Here is a 20,279-nt window from a genome sequence, read left to right as displayed (position 1 = left end):
TCAATTAACCCCAGGCTATGCTAAATTCTACCTTTCTATCTTTCCTTCACTTGCTCCTTTCCACTTCTTACACGTTTCTTCTCATATCTCATTCATTTTCACAGCTCTATCATATGATTCTCTCCTTAATGATCATCGCTCTGTCTTATTTTCTCAGGTTGGTTTCCCCTCGATTGATCTGGCTGCCTCTGGCTGACTGGCTCCATCTCGTAATAAATGAATTGGACCGACTGGCACAACAGCTGCACGTTATCATTTATGGGGAGAAATAGAGAATCCAGTGTGTAATTCTCAATTTATGTAAATTATGCATTTTGTGATTATAATTAAATTGTATGATGTCTGTGTATCTAAAATACACAAAATTAGCCAAGCCAATTCTGCATTCTTTCACACAGAAGAGTTCGATTATAAACAGGTTCATTTTCTTTAATATTTTTAAATATTATTGAAGTTCATCTCATGTTACCATATTTGGTAATATTCACAATGTTAACATGCAATTCCCTTAAATTTTGACCCTATGTCTCTTAGCTTTGAGGCTACACTATATGCTTGTGTACTCTTAAAAGTTTACGAAATTAGCAGATAAACCGTTCCTGAAGAACAGACCACAGATATTGATGACATCATTTTGTCTGCAGGGATGTATACAAATATTTGTCTAATACAACCGACACTGGTAACCATCTGTAACTGACTAACAATAGCAAGTAGAAGATCGTGGTCGTCAATAGCGATAACACTTGGATTTCACAACCAAATGGTGTTTTCATCAAAGGTACAACTCAGAAATTTCAAGCATAATAAAATCTATTTGCATTTTTATCCTGCCCCGAATTACTTTTGAGAGATATGAATTGTGTATAACCTCATTTTGTTGAACACTTTTTCAATTATTTTGGACAATAAGAGGTTACACACAAATTTTAACTCAATTTGACAGAGATACCTCTGAAAGGCAAACGGATATCCCTCCCATGGTAAGACAACACAAAGACAAAATAATGATAATCTTACTGTCTCCCAGCAGCTCCTCAGACATGAGTCCATCCTGCCTGTTGCCCAAAACGAAGGCCAGGAAAGAGAGAATAAGTGCGTCCAGGATGCCCATAATGGCCAGGATGTACGCCCAGCGCACTGAGCATGCTCCGATGGTGTATTTGTCCGTCCCTTCTCCGCACATCCGCTTCACCTCATCAGCATCCCATCCGTCAGGATAAATCATGCAGCCCAACACCAGACACGTACCTGAGAGAGAAAGCAGACATTTTGAGTTCTCCAGGTAAAAATAGTTCAATGGATTTAATCAACAGCAGAATTAATTTCTGTACTTTAGTGATATGATAGATGTCAGTTCTAGAGTGTAAGCTGGGGAACAAAATGAGCTCAGATGATAGAAGTCATGGAAGTTTTGTTTGTTCGACTATGACATGGCTGACAGCTGAGATTAATGATACCATAATACCGGGCGAGCCCCCAATTTAGATTCACATATAAACACACAAAGCTCAATCTATTTACAGCTGCTATGAGTCATTTTTGCAACACTTGCACACCATACAAAATTGCTAAATTAACTTGATGGTTCGTTTTCTGAAGGAAATGTGAGTGATTCTTGCCAGTGTAAAACACACAGCCACAATGCTGCTGCTGTGGGTGGTGGCTATGCCTTGGTTTGCTTGGGTTTTCGGGTGGTTGCTTACTGGCCCAAGTAAAAACACTCGACTTCAAGGTCTCCATTATATTCTGGTCCCTAGATCCCCACCCCCCACCCCCAAAAAGTCTGATTCCTTGTCCACCATTGTTCAGGAAGTCCTGCGTCAAAGGGTTGATTTAAGGTGTGTTTGTTAAGGAAGAGTTTGTACTGTTGATGTGCTGCCAGGAACAGGGTTGAGAAACACTTGTCAAGCTACATATTTCACCTGACAAGCAATAGATCTGACCTCAGATCAGCAGCAGCTGTGGGCGCCTACAGCATCCCTGATGAATTGGGAATAGAAAACTGCATTTTTCAGGAGTACCAGACAGGGCATAGTCATGGTAAATCCTGGAAGACATAGTGCTGAGAAAGGTGAATACTGCATGTGCCAGATTTGATGCATTGATAGTGTTCTGCAGGTACAATCCGTTACACAAGAGGAATCATTTATAATGTTATCAGGGCTTCTCTTCAGTTACACGACAAAAGACTTGAGGTGCGTTCACGCCATGTCGTGATTACCAAAATGATTTAGAACTTGTAATTACAAAGTGTGAACACATACTTTTCTGAGGGCTATGACTTGTACAATGTGGCCGCTGTACCATCTGACCACTGCAGATATAAGGTGTGTTCGTCTTGAAGCGACACTGTGCAGACCGATTGGTGTATGACATCAAAGTACCGAGAGAGCGATTTTAAAGCAAGCTTACGGTAATTATGACATGGCGTGAACGCAGCATTTGATGCTAGGCTTAATCTTACTTAGGAGACAAGACAGACACCACAATGGGATATTTTTTTTTGGGGACCTGACTTTAAGTTGAGGATGTGTTAAAGTATTGGGTGCAATTGAGTACAAACATTGTGGGTAACACTGGCCCTGTCCCAAATGGCACCCTAAACACTCGCGGTCTTTCTACAAGTCCACACTTTCGTGCCGTAACGCCGCTTTGACTGTCGAGAAGAAGTCTGCTGCGGAGCTCGCTTCAGTGCGGACTTGGCAAAAGTGGGCATCGAAGGCACATATCGACCGCAAAGGGGGCGTTCGCGAGCACCCTTTTGAAATTGAAAATATGGGACACCCTAAGGTCTCATGGACTTAACTGACACACGCATGGCGGCAGCCATTGTAAGTTCACAAGACAAAAAGTGCAAATGAAGTGTGCCATTTGGGACAGGGACACTGTCACCTCACATCAAGAAGCCCCCGTTAGTCTCGGAGTTTGAGTGTTGGCGTGGATTTTTTTCTGGGTGCTCCGGTTGCCCCAACAATAAAAATAAAGGAATGCAGGATAGGTGAATTGGAGACAATAAATTGCCTGTAAGTATGAGTGAGTATGAGAGTGAGTTAGTCCTGTAATGGACTATGCCAGCTGCCGTAGGCAAGGACACACCCAGGATTGTCCTGGGGTCTCCAATCCTGCTCCTAGAGCGCCACCGTCCTGCAGAGTTTAGCTCCAACACACCTGCCTGCGAGTTTGACTCATTTAGCTAGTTTGAGGCGACGGTCTTTTTTGACCAAGCTACTGTTCACATAATTTTCTGTGGCAATGAGAAAATGGTAAATAAACAAAGCATCAGTTACATCTTTTGCTTTTCATTATGTGCCTTTAGTGACAAAAAGCTTCCTGCCATTGCAAGAACGTGAAAAGAGAAAGAAACTATGAAATTGCCCAACTGTTTATTCCAACCAAAATCACTTAAATGCACATCATGTAGTAATTACAACGTCAGAACCCATAAAAAAGGAACTTCCCAGCAGGACTTGAAAGCAGCATATCTGGTTGAATGGAAGACAGTTTTACATTTACATTTTATCATTTAGCAGATGCTTTTATCCAAAGTGACTTACAAATTAGGAGGACAGTAGAAGCAATCAAACCAAATGTTTTAGTACAGTCAAAAAAAGAAGAGAAAAAGAAACTTAAACAGCTGCGAGTAGGAAGAAAAGTGGTATTCTCAGAGTTAGAAAAGCTCACATACGGATCCTGCCAAACGAATCGGGCATGATTAACACATCTCCTAGTTTTCTTTGTCACACAAATCGCTAGATAAATGAACAGTCACTAAAAGCCTTTTCCTACATCCTATACCTCTCTTGCTTTAATCTATTGGCTTGTGTGTCTAATAAGCAAAACTTCAAAAGACATTCATCATCATTATACTAATAGCCATCAGCAGACTAATGGTCATCACATTAAAGCTGAGAGCCAATCACCCGCATCCCTGCGTCCACAGTTTATTTTCACTGCAGTCACTCTAGCGGGTTCACAGGTTTCTCCTTGGGGCTTTTAATGGCAGTGCAACTAAGGTTGTCACTCGTGTAACCAGCCGTCCTGCATTTGTGATCGTCTAAGAAGTTCTTATGGCTGTTACACCGTGTCCTATTCAGGTGCGACTTGGCAAGTTTTCAAGTAATTTGCACACTGAAATTGAAAATGCTGCACGACGCAACACTATCGGCAATCAGAACATATTAGATGTTTAATCCGAGCAGGATTTTGGACCAATGAGATTTCAGTGTGAGATTTCATTGAAATAGAAAAAGAAAACAAATGGTTTATTTCCATGCCTTCCAACGACTTCTGTCAACTTCCGACTATGAGGCCTTGTCCACACTATTACGTTTTCGTTTGAAAACGCATATTTTTCTCTTCATTCTTGCCTTCCGTCCACACTGAGACAGTGTTTTTGTCCTGCAAAAACTGAGCTTTTTGAAAACGCTTTCCCAAGCGGATAAATTTGAAAACACCGTTTTCGCGTTGCGGTGTGGACTGTGAAAATGGAGGTGTTTGAAACCGATGATGCATGTTTAGTCATGTGATGCATATTGAACATATAAATACGATATGTTTGTTTTATGCTGCTATTTTTTGTGCCTGTTGTGTGCCATTCACCTTCACATTTCTGCTAAAGGTATGTTACTTTGTACTAGTGATGTAGTACTCGAGTCCGGTCTCGAGACCGATTTCTGCTTTCTCGGTCTCGACTCGGACTTGTTCCTTCAAAGACTCGGTCTTGACTCGGACTCGGCATAGGCGGTCTCGTCCCCATCACTAGTCCACTAGAATACATTCCACTAGAAAATTTTAATTTGCTCTGCATGTCCTAACTATGATTAAAAAAGTTAGGGTGGGCTTAACATGTTGATTACAGAGCAGCATTGTTTAAGCAGTTTAGAAAAATAGGCAGAAGATGATGCATGTGGTAGGGATTTTTTTAATGATAGTAAAAGCATAGTCCATATTAAGACGTTAAGACTGCTCCTCTAAACAATTCCCAATCTAGCTTAGTCTGTAGGCCTACTGTAACTGTTGATTATTAACTGGGGTGATATTAAATCATGAATATGAAAACTGACATGTTTTTATGGTCTTGGTCTCGACTCCTAAAGACTCGGTCTCGACTCGGACTCGACCCTTCAAAGACTCGGTCTTGACTCGGTCGGACTCGACTGAATTTGAAAACCAACGGACTCGGTCTCGACTCGGACTCGACCCTTCAAAGACTCGGTCTTGACTCGGACTCGGCATAGGCGGTCTCGTCCCCATCACTACTTTGTACACTCTTCATATCACAGTCCTACAAAGATGACAGAAAATGTACACGCAATTGCTGTCCTGCAGCAAAACATAAGAGCAGTTGCGTTTTAGACCATTTAATGGTGACTGAGTGCGACCTGGACACATCAGTGAATGACAAGATATTTTGCTGAATAAAATGATCCTGCCAAAAGAAAAGCATGAGAACTTTATATTATTTATGTCTGTTCCTTCTGTATCATGTCAGTGAGCTTTTATGAGGTTTTACGCATGCATGCACAGTAAGGTGAATTTAGCATTTTCCGACGTTTCAGTGTAGATGAGAAACTTTTGGAAAACGCTTGAAAACTAGTGTGGACGGAGAGCGTTTTGAAACGAAAACGGATTATTGTAGACGTAGCCGAAATGTTTAGGAAACTTGTTTAGAGACAGTTGTTTTTGCAAAACTGTTTGATGGCAGCGCAGAAGTAAAGGTTGCTGAGTGTATTGCTTTAAAACTGACCGTATTCATGGACATAGACGCACATTATGTGGGAAATGCTTATAAATAATTGAAAACATCAGCATTTTCTCTCATTACACATCCTCTCCAGAGCCTGCAGCACTGCACCACACATACTAATGAAGAGGAGCTCTTCAGCTAAACCTTTCAATGTTATCGAAGAGACACACACAGCTGAGCTCTGATAATGAGCTGTCCTTATCTCAACCATCTTATGAAAGACAAGTTGTCTTTTTCATCCCATTTTCTCTTATTATTATGTAATAGATGCAGCAGAATAGATTATGGGAAAGGCAACCTCGTGGTTCTGTACTATCGCTAGCTCTTTTCTAATAGATTCGACTGCGGCTGCATTGTGAGGGCTTTGATTTTGCTGGCAGCGAGCACTCATGCTGCATCTGGGTCAGTGAGAGTGCTCTGAATGCAGATGCTGAGAGTGTCACATCCGAGATGTGTTTGTAGATAGAGGCTATAAATAAACACAGAGGATTCTGCGTGTGAGAGAACATGCTTCCGCAAGGAAAGATACATTTGTGATAGCCTTCTCCACGCCCTTAGTCTTTCCTCTTCTCTGCATGTCTATTTTCCATGCTATCCTGTAATCTCAGCCAACGATTGATCGATGAAGCCCCTTGCAGGGGGGATTAGGTGGTGTCCAGAACACAGGGTGTTAAAATATACAGGCTGTCCCTTTCAGAAATTATTCACCCAGACATTTACATTTTTATCATCATTTACGCACCTTCATGTCTTTCCAATCTCCTATGAGAAGGGAGAAATGTAGTTTCCAAGAGGAGATGTTTTGAAGAATGTTCATGCTGCTCTTTTCCATGCAATGGGAATTTACATAAATGTAGTCTATATCCGTGGTTCCCAACTTTTTTTCCAGGAGACCACTATTTTAACATCCAAAATCCTCCTTCAAATTCAGTAAAGAATCTCTTAAGAAGAGAATTTGTCTTAACATCCAAGAGCTCATCCTCTGCTCCTAAATAATCCACGTCCTCCTCCTTTGTGGTGATTGGATCCATTACCCATGTGCATTTGATGAACTTCATCAAATAGTGTCTTCATCTCTTCCTGTAGCAGTTCCATGTGACGTAAACTCTTTGCTCAAGGATTTAAGTAAATTTCCCTCAGCCTCTTTAAGAAGAGATGGAAAGCGTTTTACACCCCATTTCATCAGTTTACTCTTTATGAATTCCACTTTATGCACAAATGCGTCAATGATTTTCTTGCATTCCAGTTTGTTTGCATCCGCGCTCTTCATTCTGTTCAATTAAACAAGCTGACTCTTGGCCCCGTGATAGCCAGCGCACTTCGGTATGGAGGAGGAGGAGGGTCTGGTGTGCGCCTCATCTTCACACAGCTCCACAAAGATGTGTTTGTTCACCGGATGGGCTTTAATAAAGCTGACGACTTTTACAACTGTCTTGGGTCTTCGGCTGAATCCAAAATCGCCCCCTAAACCCTCATTCACTATTTCCTACTTTACATTTACGCATTTGGCAGATGCTTTTATCCAAAGCGACTTGTATTGCATTTCAAGGTACACATTTACATTCTTATCAGTTCTTGCTTTCCCTGGGAATCAAACCCACGCTCTACGCTCTAATGTAGAGCCAACGCTCTACTGTTTGAGCTACACCAAATGCATAAATGTAAATGTAAATGTAAAGTAGGGAATAGTGAATGAGGGTTTAGGGGGCGATTTTGGATTCAGCCAAAGACTCAAGACAGTTGTGAAAGTCTTTAGTCCACTAATACTGTTCACTTGAAGGAGTGAATGAAAAAGAGTGAGCGAATTCGGACAGCTGTTGAGCGTACATCGTCGGTACACTCGTTATTGCAGTGCAATGTGGGATTGAATAAGTGCACTGAATAACATCCACTATGGTTTTGGACACCACTACAAATGGCTTTGAATTTTCATTGTTGGGTGAACTATTTCTTTAAGTATTCAACCTTACATTTGTATACAAGTTAGCAGTGAAGGATAGAAGAAAAGTTGACTTGGCATTTGTTTGAAAATGTCTTTACATCCCACCAATGGGAGGAGAAGAAAGAAGCACCAAAGTCGATATGGGAAGGAGACAAGATGGATGGAGAGAGGAGAAGATAATGCAAGGTTGAAAGACTTCATGTCTCTCCTCGCCTCTTTTCTTGCTAAGCTGCCGTTGTTTGCTGCTTAATGTATTGTCAAGGCAGGAATAGAGTAGAGCCTCAGGGTTTGTGTTTCATCCTGAGAATGGCGGCTTGTTGTTTTTCCTTGCAGTAAAGGTTTTAAGTGGTGGGAAAGCATGGAAGTAAAAGAGAAAAAGAGTGATACAGAGAGGAAAAAACACCCCATTGCATCCATGGTAATGGAAAACTCTGCGCTTCAGAGACACTAGCTCTTCTCCAAAACCTAGTGGGCTGCCTACCTATAGACAACATTTTAGGACACCAGCGCTCCTCACGCTGTTCCAAAAGGTAAAAAGCAACATTATGTTGCCTTACCAAATACTTATATAGCATCAGCCTGTTAGGAGAGAGCTCCATCAACTGAACTGTGTGTCAGATAAGAGAGCGGTGGGTTCCCAAGACCAGGACTGAAAACCACAGTATTAGAGCATTGCATTGTTAGCTTAGCAACATGCTAACATCAAACTTTACTGGAATTAATTGTAAGTTGCTGTCTTTGTAGAACATTTAAATTCAGTCACTTATGAGGTTACCTTTAAACAGTTAGGAAGCTGCCTAATAGTAGATAACAAAGTAGCTAAAAACACACATTTCACACTAGCACTTTTGGAGCTTGTTTGATGTCAGAATTCGGTTAATTTGATGATGTGAACGCTGTTTCTGCTTGCCTTCAGCTGAAATGCACTCGAGTTCTTATTAAATGCAAGTGCCATTATAAAACCAAAAAAAAAAAAAAAAGTAAAAAAAAGTGAGGTTAGCAACACTATGTATTTTGCTGTTGCTTTGATAATAAAACATACCGTGGTTCAGAATAAAAAACACAGAATGAACACAATCCACAATACAACCCAAGTTGTTCTAAACTGGGGTTCGGAGCAAGCAATCAAAGCACTCCTAAATTCACACAGACAAACGCAATATTGGGTGGTAAAAGTTTGAGTACCGCAAACTACTTTAGCATATGTACAACATTTACACATATCCAAGAACTCTGAATTGATTAATTTCAATCCATTTTTACAGCTTGGCACTGAATGTGTCTCATCACGTTGATGGAAATGCGTCAGTGGGAGTGCTGCAGAATCAATGCCTCTCTGTTACGGACATTGTGGGAGATTTGTTGGCGCTCCCTTGGGCGACAAGGTAAGTAGTAAAAATGATTGAAGATTAAATTTACAGGCCCGTGTCTCCCTGGGATGGTTGGTTTTTAGCAGAGGGAGCTTGTATCAAAGCTTATGTAGGCATCTCTGAGATATAAAATCATCAACACTAAATACACAGTGATTATTACACACCTCATTCCTCATCTATCTGTCTGTCTACCCTCTTTCCATCCTTCCATCATCCTATGCCAGTCTATTTATGTCTATTACCCTATTCGTTCACCTCATCATGTAGGTATCTGTGTAGATGCAAGCTGCGCTTCCACGCATAACTGACGCAAGACAAATTTGGGTTCAGCCAACTTCAGACAAACATCTGTCTGTGACTGTGTGAATTAAAACCTGGACTCCAAATGATGTGCCTCTCTGCTTTGACAGTGGCATATGTTGCATATCACAGGCTTGCATTTTCAACCTCAAGACAGCGGCTTCCACTGTGGATTATTTCAGAACTAGGTTTCGCTAAGAGTTTTTGGTCTGCAGTGGATAAACACAAATAAGACATATAACTGTAGACAAACTAAATGTTTCAAATGGAACATGGTCTAACTGCACTGCGGAGTATACACTGTGTGAAACTGCACACATTAAATTTCAAAGTGTGCCGCATGACCTCACTTATTAATTTCATATTAAATATTAAATTCATTGAGTGGATGAAATCCAGTAGTCAACTTGTTCCTTTTACATTTTGATGAAAAATGTTTTTTTGGCATTCAGATGGAATAATGGTACAAACAGGAAATGCTAAAAATCATGGCTGATAAGCATCATTATACTGGGTATGGAAGGTCAAGTCAAGCTCATTGTATTGTAAAATATAGTATACAGCAAATTACCAAACAGTAGTGTGAAACTGTAAGAGTAGAACTAAAGAATGATATTATAGATATATTCAAGGTCACACATAAACATACATTTGTAACTTAATTTTAATTGCAATGCTATAAAAATATCAATGGTTTAATAACCCCTTTTAAAATGGCAAAAAGAAACAAGAAAATGTGTTACAATGCAGCCTCTGAATTAAGACTGCATAAAAATAAAGGGGCTCTAAGAAAAGTCTAAGAGATGCGGCTGAGTTATTATTCACACCGCAACTGAGAGCCGGCTCTGAGCGCTTGCCAGTTCTTTGGAGTGAGTTGTGTTGTCATGGAGATGCTCACAGTCTTGTGAGGTGTTTCATAAGTGATGGGTGTGTTATTGACTGCATTGCTCCTTAACTCCGCCCTCCCAGGCAAACCAGGCCTGTCAGTGTAGCACAACTGACACAGAAAGCTCTTTTATCCCACCTGCTGTCCCTTTGGCTATTTTCGGAAAGCAAACTACCATACTACTCTTATTTTTTTTCTGCATTATGAAGTGTGCATACTGTGCACATATGCTAATTTTCTGTATGCATGAAACAACCATATGCCATCTGCGTTTGTCAGAATGCGCAATATACTACCACCGCATGCTGTGCCCAAAGCTTGATAGCAGTATTATTATATATAAGATTTGTTTGTTTAGAGGTTATTCTAAACCAGCATTGAATGTATGATTTGCATATAAGACATTCCAAATATGAAATGTCGATTATGAAATAATCGTCAAATATGAAATATGATTCCAAATTAAGAACTACTATTAAACACAATAATGGATTAGCTAGCTAATGCTTATTAGAATATTACATTGCTTACTATTTACTACCGCAAACTATTCACTGAATACTGTTAAATATGTATATTTTTTATTTTAGCATGTGAAACCAAATGCGTTATGCAACAATAAATGTTTTGTAGTTTGCAACATTGCTGTCACGACTATGCCACATTCACTGTCGATTTATCATGTTGGAAATAAAAACGTTATTCTTTTGCAATTTTCATTCAGTTTTGGGTACAAAATTATGAAATGTAAAATCGTACATTTTGTTATTCAAACATTAGTCTAGAAATAAAAATCCAAATAACTTTTAATGAATTTTGATTGGATTGTTCATTTTGTTTTATTGAATTACACATTTTTTGCAAAAAATTAAACTAAAATGCAAAAAAATGTTTTGGTATGTTAACATGGCAATAATACTAAAAACAGACGACAAACGATCCCGTTCACATGGATCTGCATTATGCATGCCAGGCCAGTAGTTGGCGATGTCATTTTGTCAAGAATCACACCCGCGAACACGTAATATGCATGTGCATGACGTCACCGTTTTCACAAATTCCCATTTTTGTTGTTTACATGGAGAAGGTAAAGGCATCGTTTTCAAAACCCTTACACTTTGAAACCCGTTTTCAGGCCCCCAAAACACTGTTGTCGTGTACATGAACGGAACGAAACGCATAAAATGTTGTGTAAAATTTTTTTTGGTTTCCATTTAAATAAACATGCAATGCAGTAAGGTCATGTGACAATAACTTAGCATACTACTGCTTAAAACATTTATCATTGAAAAATGCTTACTGTTTCACATGCTATTTCTAAAATATCAGTATACACTGTATACTGTGCAATATTCAGTAAGCAGTACACTAATATTCCATTCCAAAAATAGCATCTTTCTCTTTGTATGCTCTATGCATTATTGCAATTTATGTACATAATGGGACAAATCTACCCATATGTCCAAAAATACGGTGCATTATGCTTAATGTCTTGTTCACATGTAACCTCAATACCCTAGAGCAGGAGACTACATATCCCATAATTCTTTGGGGGCGGTGGAACAGTAAAGGTGATTGGGAACAGGTGGTCCAATTAATTACTGGCAAACACAAGCACACACGCAAAGTGTGGGCGGAAACTAAATGAGCGTGCCAAAATACAGATTTAACTAGAGGAGAGAGAGACGCTAACACTATGAGCTCTACAGGACACGCATCAAGCCCTTAACAAACAGTAAGAAAAAGCAAACAGATTAAGAGAAAAATCCTCTTTTATCGTTCTGATGCACTTATTTCAACCACACAAGCCGGATTGGCATAACAAGCCTATTTGGATAGCGACCAGCACGTTGTGTGTGTATTTGGCAGAATCATGCAGTACTATATGATAGCGGTTTCCTCTTCCCAGTTGGAAACCAATAAGTTTTGAATCAGAGCCCCAAGTATGTGAGTTTATTTAGCCCTGTCAAGCGCTCATTGAAGTGTCCGTGTGATGCTCGGTGTGTCCTGCCAAACCCAGTCCTCATCTTCACTGCTTTGACAGACACTAGCTTTGCTTCCCTCTCTGCGTTCTGTTGTATTAACACAGCTCATCTAAATTCAGAGATAATCTCTTTCTCTCAGGTTTCCCAGACTGTGTGACTGCACTCAGAGGAGGGAGCGTTTCTTTGAATATTCTAAGGGTGTCCTCTTTTCTTTCTCCATGTGAGCTTGAGCGTTTGAAGTTGGCTGATGGGATTGTTTTAATATTCCTCAGATGTGGCGCAGAGCCTAAGAACGTTTTATCCTCGCTGCACTGTGCTGCAATTGGTGTGCGCTGGCTCTGTCTCTCAGATTAGATGCTCTACTACGGGAGCAGAGAGGGCTGATCAATGCGAGCCACATATATATATATATATATATATATATATATATATATAAATATCACTGGCAGTGTGAATGAACCAAAATCAAAATCTGTGTATTTTCCGGAATCTCTGTGTGAAAGGGGCATGGTTTGGCACTGTGAGGACAATCAGCTGTCCTTCCTGTCTCTCTGTTACGCTGTCTTAGGTGTCTTACATTACAGACAATGCCTGATGGTTTTTGGCAAAAATACATTACCTAATTCTATACATTACCTAGGCATTCTATAGAATGCCGGATTACACACTTTGCCGGTAACATGTATAGAATTAGGTAATGTATTTTTGCCAAAAACCATCAGGCATTCTATACAATACCAGGATTTCACACTTTGCCGGTGTGTGTATATATATGTATATTTATATATGTATGTGTATGTCTTGTGTAAATGGGTAAATATTTGTATAAACATTTTTTTTTTAAATCATCAACTGAGACAAACAGAACAAATTTCAGTCAGTCAGAGACTCTCAAACACATTTTGGGGGACACATGGTTACACATGAGCCCCTTTCACACGGGTCAGCGCGTTGATCCCGGGAAATTGTCGTAAAATTGCTAGAGTGCCTTCTGTGTGAACGCAAACATGTCCCGGGATTGATGTCGGGATCGATGCCGGGATGGGGACCTAGTAACATTGCTGGGATCAGTCCCGCAACGTGCCCTGTGTGAACAAAAGCCAGGACCAATGCCGTAAAAGGGTATTTTGTTGCTCTTAGAAGAAAGTTTGAGTTCGTCATCAACAAAGAAAGAACGAAAAAATGTCTGCAAACTAGAATGAAGCAGAGACCAGGGAGCTCCTTACTATCCGCGCTGAGGCTGAGATCGTTCGCCAGCTTTGTGGAACGGTACGCGATGCGTTTGTGTACGACCGAATCCGGAAAAAAATGCTCGAGCGTTGTTTCTCGAGATCGAAAGCGCAGATCATTAGTAAACTTGAGACGCTGCGTAAGAAAATCCACCAAGTGCACGACTACAATGGAAAGAGCCGTAGCGGAAGATTAGACTTGTCTTTCTACAACACATCCTGACATCATGTGTCTTTACGGGGTGCTTGTGAACGCACTCACAGATTCCGGAAAATCACTGGCAGTGTGAATGAACCAAAATCAAAATCCGTGTATTTTCCAGAATCTCTGTGTGAAAGGGGCATGGTTTGGCACTGCGAGGACAATCAGCTGTCCTTCCTGTCTCTCTGTTACGCTGTCTTAGGTGTCTTACATTACAGACACTGCAGTTTTCACTGCTCTGTTCACATCTGCAGGCATCTCATGCCTCCTGCAGCAGGACTATGCCATCATGTTCACGCAGATGATCAGGAACCCTGGACATCTTTCTCCTGGTGTTCTTCAGAGTCAGTAGAACGTCTTAATTGTCTTCTGCCTGTAAACTGTTAGCCCTGGTTTCACAGACAGGGCTTAGATTAGGCCTTTTTAAGACATTTAAGTAGATTAAAAAAAAAAGTAATGTTAAGAAAACATTACTGGTTGAGACAAAACAATGGCATGGACATATTTTAAGATATGTCAGTTCAAGTTGCTTTCAGTTAAAACAGCTCAAATATGCATTTTAGTCTGGGACTATCTTAAGCCTTATATGTAAATGTTAAGGACTGTTCCACAGTTGCATGTGCAATAATTGTTTATGGTTCATTTGTAAAATCCAAAAATGTATAGAGCAGGACTTGATTTGTCTATCAGGAATTGATTAGATGGTTGAGGTTTACTATTGCTGTGATGTCATGTGAGTGACAGGTTGTCCCGCCCTCACGCCAGTAAACACATAATTACAGAAGAGAAGAGATGTCACTACAAGTTATTTTGATTAAAGATTACAAGGGCATATGGCAAAAAAAAAAGAAGATGTGCATGGAAAAATCATTTATAATAATTGCTGCAGCATTCCATACAAAAATAAGAATTGGATTTCATAGTGACAACAACTAGGGCCAATGAAAATAGTTTCTGTGACCTTCACACAGTGCATACATGAACTTGTTACAGGCATCATTTCCTGGGGCTAAGTGCACAATTGTTATGTTTCAGACCTTGCTTCTTGCGGGAATCAAACCAGCCCTGTGGCTTAATCATCACGTCACACCACCCCAAGATGTTTGGGGCTTTAATAACAGTAATGTGCTCTTCCTCCAATGTTTCCTAAATTATAGAGTGAAAAAAAGAAAGATAAATAGAATGGCAGCACAGCTCTTGTTAGGACCGCAACACTGTTCTCCTTGCTCTAATTGGTGTTATAGCGCCAGGAAACCTGATTAGTATCAGAGACCACCTCCTGATTGGTCTACTGAAGTAATTCCAGAAGGGGCACCTCTGTCGAGCCCTTCGGAGCGAGCGCATTCACATGTACAAAACCACTCGACCCCCACTGCTCGGCACGTGTACGTATCCGACCGAGACTAATTGTGCAACACTGCATATGCACACAGAAAAAGGGGAGGGCAGAGAAGTGTGCGGTTTCCATGACAACTATCAGAGAGGTGGTTTTCAAGTATCAGACTGCATGCGAACTAAGCTTCGTGCGCTCGAGGAGGTCAGCTGTCCGCGTGTGTGTCTGAGACCGTGTGTCCCGCTTGTGTCGAAACCCAAATAAACAAGCCACTAGGAATGACCTTTAATACAAATGATGTAAGAAGTGTTCTTGCCCTTGACAGCAAAAGCAAGAATGTAATCAATAATGCAGCTTCAGTCACTGTACTTAAAGGGAATTCTGTCATTATTATTGTCCATATAAGGAAAGTCAATGAGGTGTGATATTGTCTTGATGCCTATGGACAAAAAACAGTTGAAATATTCTTCAAAATATCCTTTGTTTTTGATATGCCTGGTCACATTTCTGTCGTTGGCTAATTTTGCAGGCGAAACCCAGTCATTTAGACTGGAATCCACGTGTTTGTGAATTTCACGTGGGGGTGAAAGATTTCCCCATGCAGATCTTGCAGTGGGTTGATACCGAAAGCTGAAGACTGCTTTGTTTGAAAGTGACTTCTGTGTGAGGTGGTTCATGGATGCTGCATTATTGACAAAAGACAATTGCCCTTATATTGCTCACAAAATTTAGCAGAAATTAAATCACTAATGTGACCACACCTTCAGTAATATAAACTCCATCCATTCTTAGGATCAGGCAGCCTTTACTTCCACTGGACTAGTTCATCACTTCACTGGACTCATGAGATAAAGCTTTACATTCATTCTGGGCGATGTGGTCCATTTTCATCCCTTCAACCACCTCTGTCCTCTTTAACTCCCCACCATGCTTTATTCCCATACCACTTGTCTTGTTCAAATGGTCTATTCTCTCCCACTTCAACTGTTCTTTTTGCAGTCGTTAGGTCCTTGGTCTTTGCATTATCACCTCTTTCTGTTCTCATTACTCTCTCTCTAAAGTCCTTTTCTATCTGTTCATTTTCTCTTGCAAATGCTCATGGCTGTTCTTGGGCTGAGAAAAATCACTAAAGCTCTGTTGAGCGCTATCTCTGCCTCTCTGAGAGATAACCGAGGGGGGGAATTCATTGAATTGCACCCACTGATAGCGTTGTTTATTTGCATGTACTTGTCTGTGTAGGAATTATGCAACGGACAAATGGATAAACGCACCCACAATATTTGTGGTGAGCGCAGTTCGCACCCCACAGTTTCCCATATGTCAGGTTGGTTCTGAGTGCTAGATTGTGGAGGACGCAGCAGTTCTGGCATACTTTACTGGGGCTGTACATCATCACTCCACCACTGCAATACAGCCACTTTTTTGCCTCATTAAAATGTTTGTGGTTGACTACACCACATGTCTGGATATATACCCATATTTATATGCATTACTGCTGCCATGATCACTGGAAAATGTACACAGTTATCTTCTCTTTTTAATGAAATCCTGTTTATGCCTGCCTTACATAATTTTTATTTTGTTTTATTCTGAGACTCTCCTTTATGATGGTGTTTATTTGAATGGGTTCTATATTGGCGCTTTTCCACTACACAGTACCAGCTCGGCTCGACTCGACTCGGCTCTGTTTGGTTTTCCACTGTGTAAAAGTTGTACCTGTACCTGCTTCCAGGTACTTTTTTTCGTACCACCTCCGGCGAGGTTCTAAAGCGGGCTGAGGCGAGCTGAGGCGATACTAAAATGTGACGTGAAATCATGGCAGACTGCTGATTGGTCAGAGAGAATCGTCACTATTCACTGCGTCATCATTGCACGCGCCAGACGCAGTATCCTGAATAAAAAACAGCAAAAACAAAAACATCCAAAAACAGCATACACTCGATTTCCTCCATTGTCCTGTGTGTGTAGGTAGCGGGTGTGTCTCGCGTAAAAGATTAAGTCACGGCAGTTTCCTGCGGCGTCGCTATGACGACCAGGTACTATTGTGGAGGTAACGTTACTATCTGCAATGGAAAACGGAGCGAAAAGCGAGCCGTATGTCAGCTGCAGGTCCAAAGTGTTTTAAAGGCCAATTCACGCTGCGCCGACAGATGGCGACCAATGCAGACAATCACCAGATTGCAGTACGTTCTCAGACATTCCACGACATAGATATCATATAAAGGCTAGATGTCTTAAGGCGGAGTCACTTCCGGCATCACCGGCGGCCATCTTAGGACAGGGCTCTGTGAATTAAGGTGAGTGAGCAGCACGCACACAAATCCTCTTATCTCGCTGAAATCTGGACGGATTTACAAACGGTTTGGTTTCTTACAAACGTTATTAACGTGGCTATAATTCTGAATGCTTAAACATTTTGAACATAATTATTCATATGTATGCAGTATAATAGCTACATCTCTGACGTTTATAACAAACCAAACCGTTTGAAAATCGGTAGAAAATTGAGCAAGTTATGGTTATTTAAAAGTACATGCACCATGTTATGAGTGAGCGAGCACCCTGTCGTAAGATGGCCGCCGTGTGCGGATGTCGAGCTCCATTGGCCAGCAGCGCGGACGAGACATCTAGCCTTTATATGATATCTATGTTCCACGACCCGACAAGCACCGATTCAACATGTTCAATCGGAGAAAACAAGCGCCAACACACTGATTTAACAAAACCCAACTAACGTTAAGTGTCTGTTGCCGTCTGACGGTGCAGCGTGAACTGGCCTTAAAGCAAGTCTTGTTCCGGCGGAAGAGTGACCGTTGACCCGATTAGCGTAAGCTTAGTAGATGCCTCTCGCGGTTCAAACAAACAGGGCTGGGGAACAAACTCGAGCTCCTCCGACATTTAAAAATTCTCGTTTTAGACTTTTTGCTCTTTCCTCTGTGCTTTCCACGTTCGTCAATACGTCATATATCGGGGTCAGAGGTCACTCTTCCAACTCGACTCGCATACGGCCGTTACCAGAAGCCAGTGATTATAAGTTATAAATATGGATATTTTTCTTCCAAAAACGCATCACTTCGCTTCAGAAAGCTGATTACTTCTATGATGGATGGATGTGCTTTTTTGGGCTTCAAAATCTCATTTACTATTCACTCCCATTATAAAGCTTGGAAGAGCCAGGATATTTTTTAATATAACTCTGATTGTGTGTTTGGATGAAAGAAGGAAGTCATATACGTACTTAGGATGGCTTGAGGGTGAGTAAGTTATGGGCTAATTTTCATTTTTGGGTGAACTAACCCTTTAAGTGTTTGAATAGGTGCTGTCAGGACCAAAGTTTATTTAGTCCCACTAAAAACTAAACTTTTGTGAGATATTAGTGTATTTATCACAGGGCTTTCAACAAAAGGGTACAGCTTATATATAAATATCTCTGAATTGCCAATGGACACGGCAATGGACTTACGTAACTGTTGTTAAGTGAAAAACTATGGAATAGAAAGTAGTCAGTTCAACGTGCTCAAGTCTCTAGAATGTAATCTCCAATGCATCTCTCTATGCACTGCCAGCCATAATTCAAGTTATTACTGATATTAACTGGAGCCTTCTAATGTTTCCCTCTGCATTTGCCATGTCACAAACCTGTGGCTAATGCAGCAAGTAATAACCATGGCCGCTTTTGCATTATTAGAACTCATCAGCTACATTTCATAATTACAACTGTGGTAGTCATTGTTAATTTGCATGTGCTAATGCATCTTCATGGGAGGTTTAAAAAGTGTTCATCAAGTATGAGAACTATTATTATACATTGTGCACAATATTGCAGTCGAGCCAGAAATCTCTTAAGCACTTCTGGTGAAACAACAACATTTACACTATAGAAAACAGTGACCACAAAAGCAATGACTTATAGAATTTTAAATATGTCCTGTATTTAAAATGATGTTTAATTGGGTTTAATTATTAATATTATATTTTGTCATTTTAAATAAACCAAACATTATTTACTATGAAACAATACACAAATAAATTTTCTCACACTGCAAAATTAAACCCAACCTCTTTACAAATACAAAATGCATTGCTTTATTAACTCTTTCCCCAAATTAATAAGTTGTAGGTACGAATTCTTCATAATAATGTGTGTGTATATAGCTTAGCTTAGCTTAGATGTGCAAGGGCTGCGTACAATTACATACATCTGTGTAAACGAGACAGAGGGAAGTTAGCTAGGGAAGGGCATACAAATTTTAACTTAAATGCAGCAAATGCTTCTATCGCTTCTTCTACACCTGTTTTTTTGATCTGGAGATTCTGTACTCTTTCAGAAGATTCGAAATAGCGTCTATTACCGTATGACAGTGAAAACTTGGATTGCCAGAAAATTCCGTCAATGGCGGGGAAAGAGTTAATATTACTTTTGTTTTGATATTTGCTGTATGAAGATTAACAATTTCTATTTTTATCTTTATACTATGAGTCCTTTTCTAAACCTCCCAAGTAGTACATCATGAAAAATGCAAAATCTCTAGGTTGAAATCACCACACACTATACCACAGTGCACCTAATTATACATATTATCTTCTATAATCTATGAGGCTTTAAATTATTCATTCCAAGCTTGAATTTTAATTAGGTTAAGCCTGTAAGCGAGAGTCATACATATTTGTCAAGGTTTATATTCCATGAAAATTTTGTCTCAAGACTCAATCAGGTGAGGGTAGCAAATAAATAACTATGGTGCTAATTAAGCCCACTTTTTTGAAAACAAAAATCCTCAAACTCAGTCATCAATTCAGTACATACATTTGAATGTTATTTCATTTTCAAAAAAACTGATGCACATACCGTATAAAGATCATTTCATATATTTGAGGGATGGAAGTAGAAAGTGCTGATAGTAGTGGGCTCAGAACACGAAGTGCTGTTTTCTCTTCCCACTGAAACGCGTATCTCCCCAGGCACCTATACACAGGGGGACCTTACTTTCCAAAACTGGCATCGCACACACTTTACTTTGACTTTCACTATCTGCTGATGCCCATTCAGTTCTGCTTATACAATTATTCTGTGTGCTCTCATCGTCCTGTTGGCCTTCTAAGCAAAGTCTAGAATTTGTACATGGAAATCTGTCATTCAAGCAAGTCAAGAAAAGAATTCCACTGATTTTTTCCATAGAGAAACAGATTGTCAGTGATAATAACATATAAACCATTCTAGAAAGACCTACCATAATTCTTCATTGAAGGTGTTTTTAATTCCTATGGAGAAACTGAATG

General features: G+C 40.2%; 1 protein-coding gene across 2 annotated transcripts in view; it reads right to left on the bottom strand.

Moving 5' to 3' along the window:
* lhfpl3 (LHFPL tetraspan subfamily member 3) overlaps positions 1-20,279 on the bottom strand; it is a 54,128-nt gene that overhangs the window by 4,012 nt on the left and 29,837 nt on the right. For both annotated transcript variants that reach the window (XM_084408390.1, XM_084408389.1), the window contains exon 3: positions 1,021-1,251. In XM_084408390.1, coding sequence (XP_084264516.1) covers positions 1,021-1,251 — 231 coding nt within the window. The remainder of the gene's footprint in view (positions 1-1,020; positions 1,252-20,279) is intronic.

This window comes from Rutilus rutilus (assembly GCF_951802725.1).
Source record: "Rutilus rutilus genome assembly, chromosome: 4".
Lineage (NCBI taxonomy): Eukaryota > Metazoa > Chordata > Actinopteri > Cypriniformes > Leuciscidae > Rutilus > Rutilus rutilus.
The sequence above is the reverse complement of the archived record's forward strand: the minus strand, read 5'-3'. Positions and strand labels throughout refer to the sequence as shown.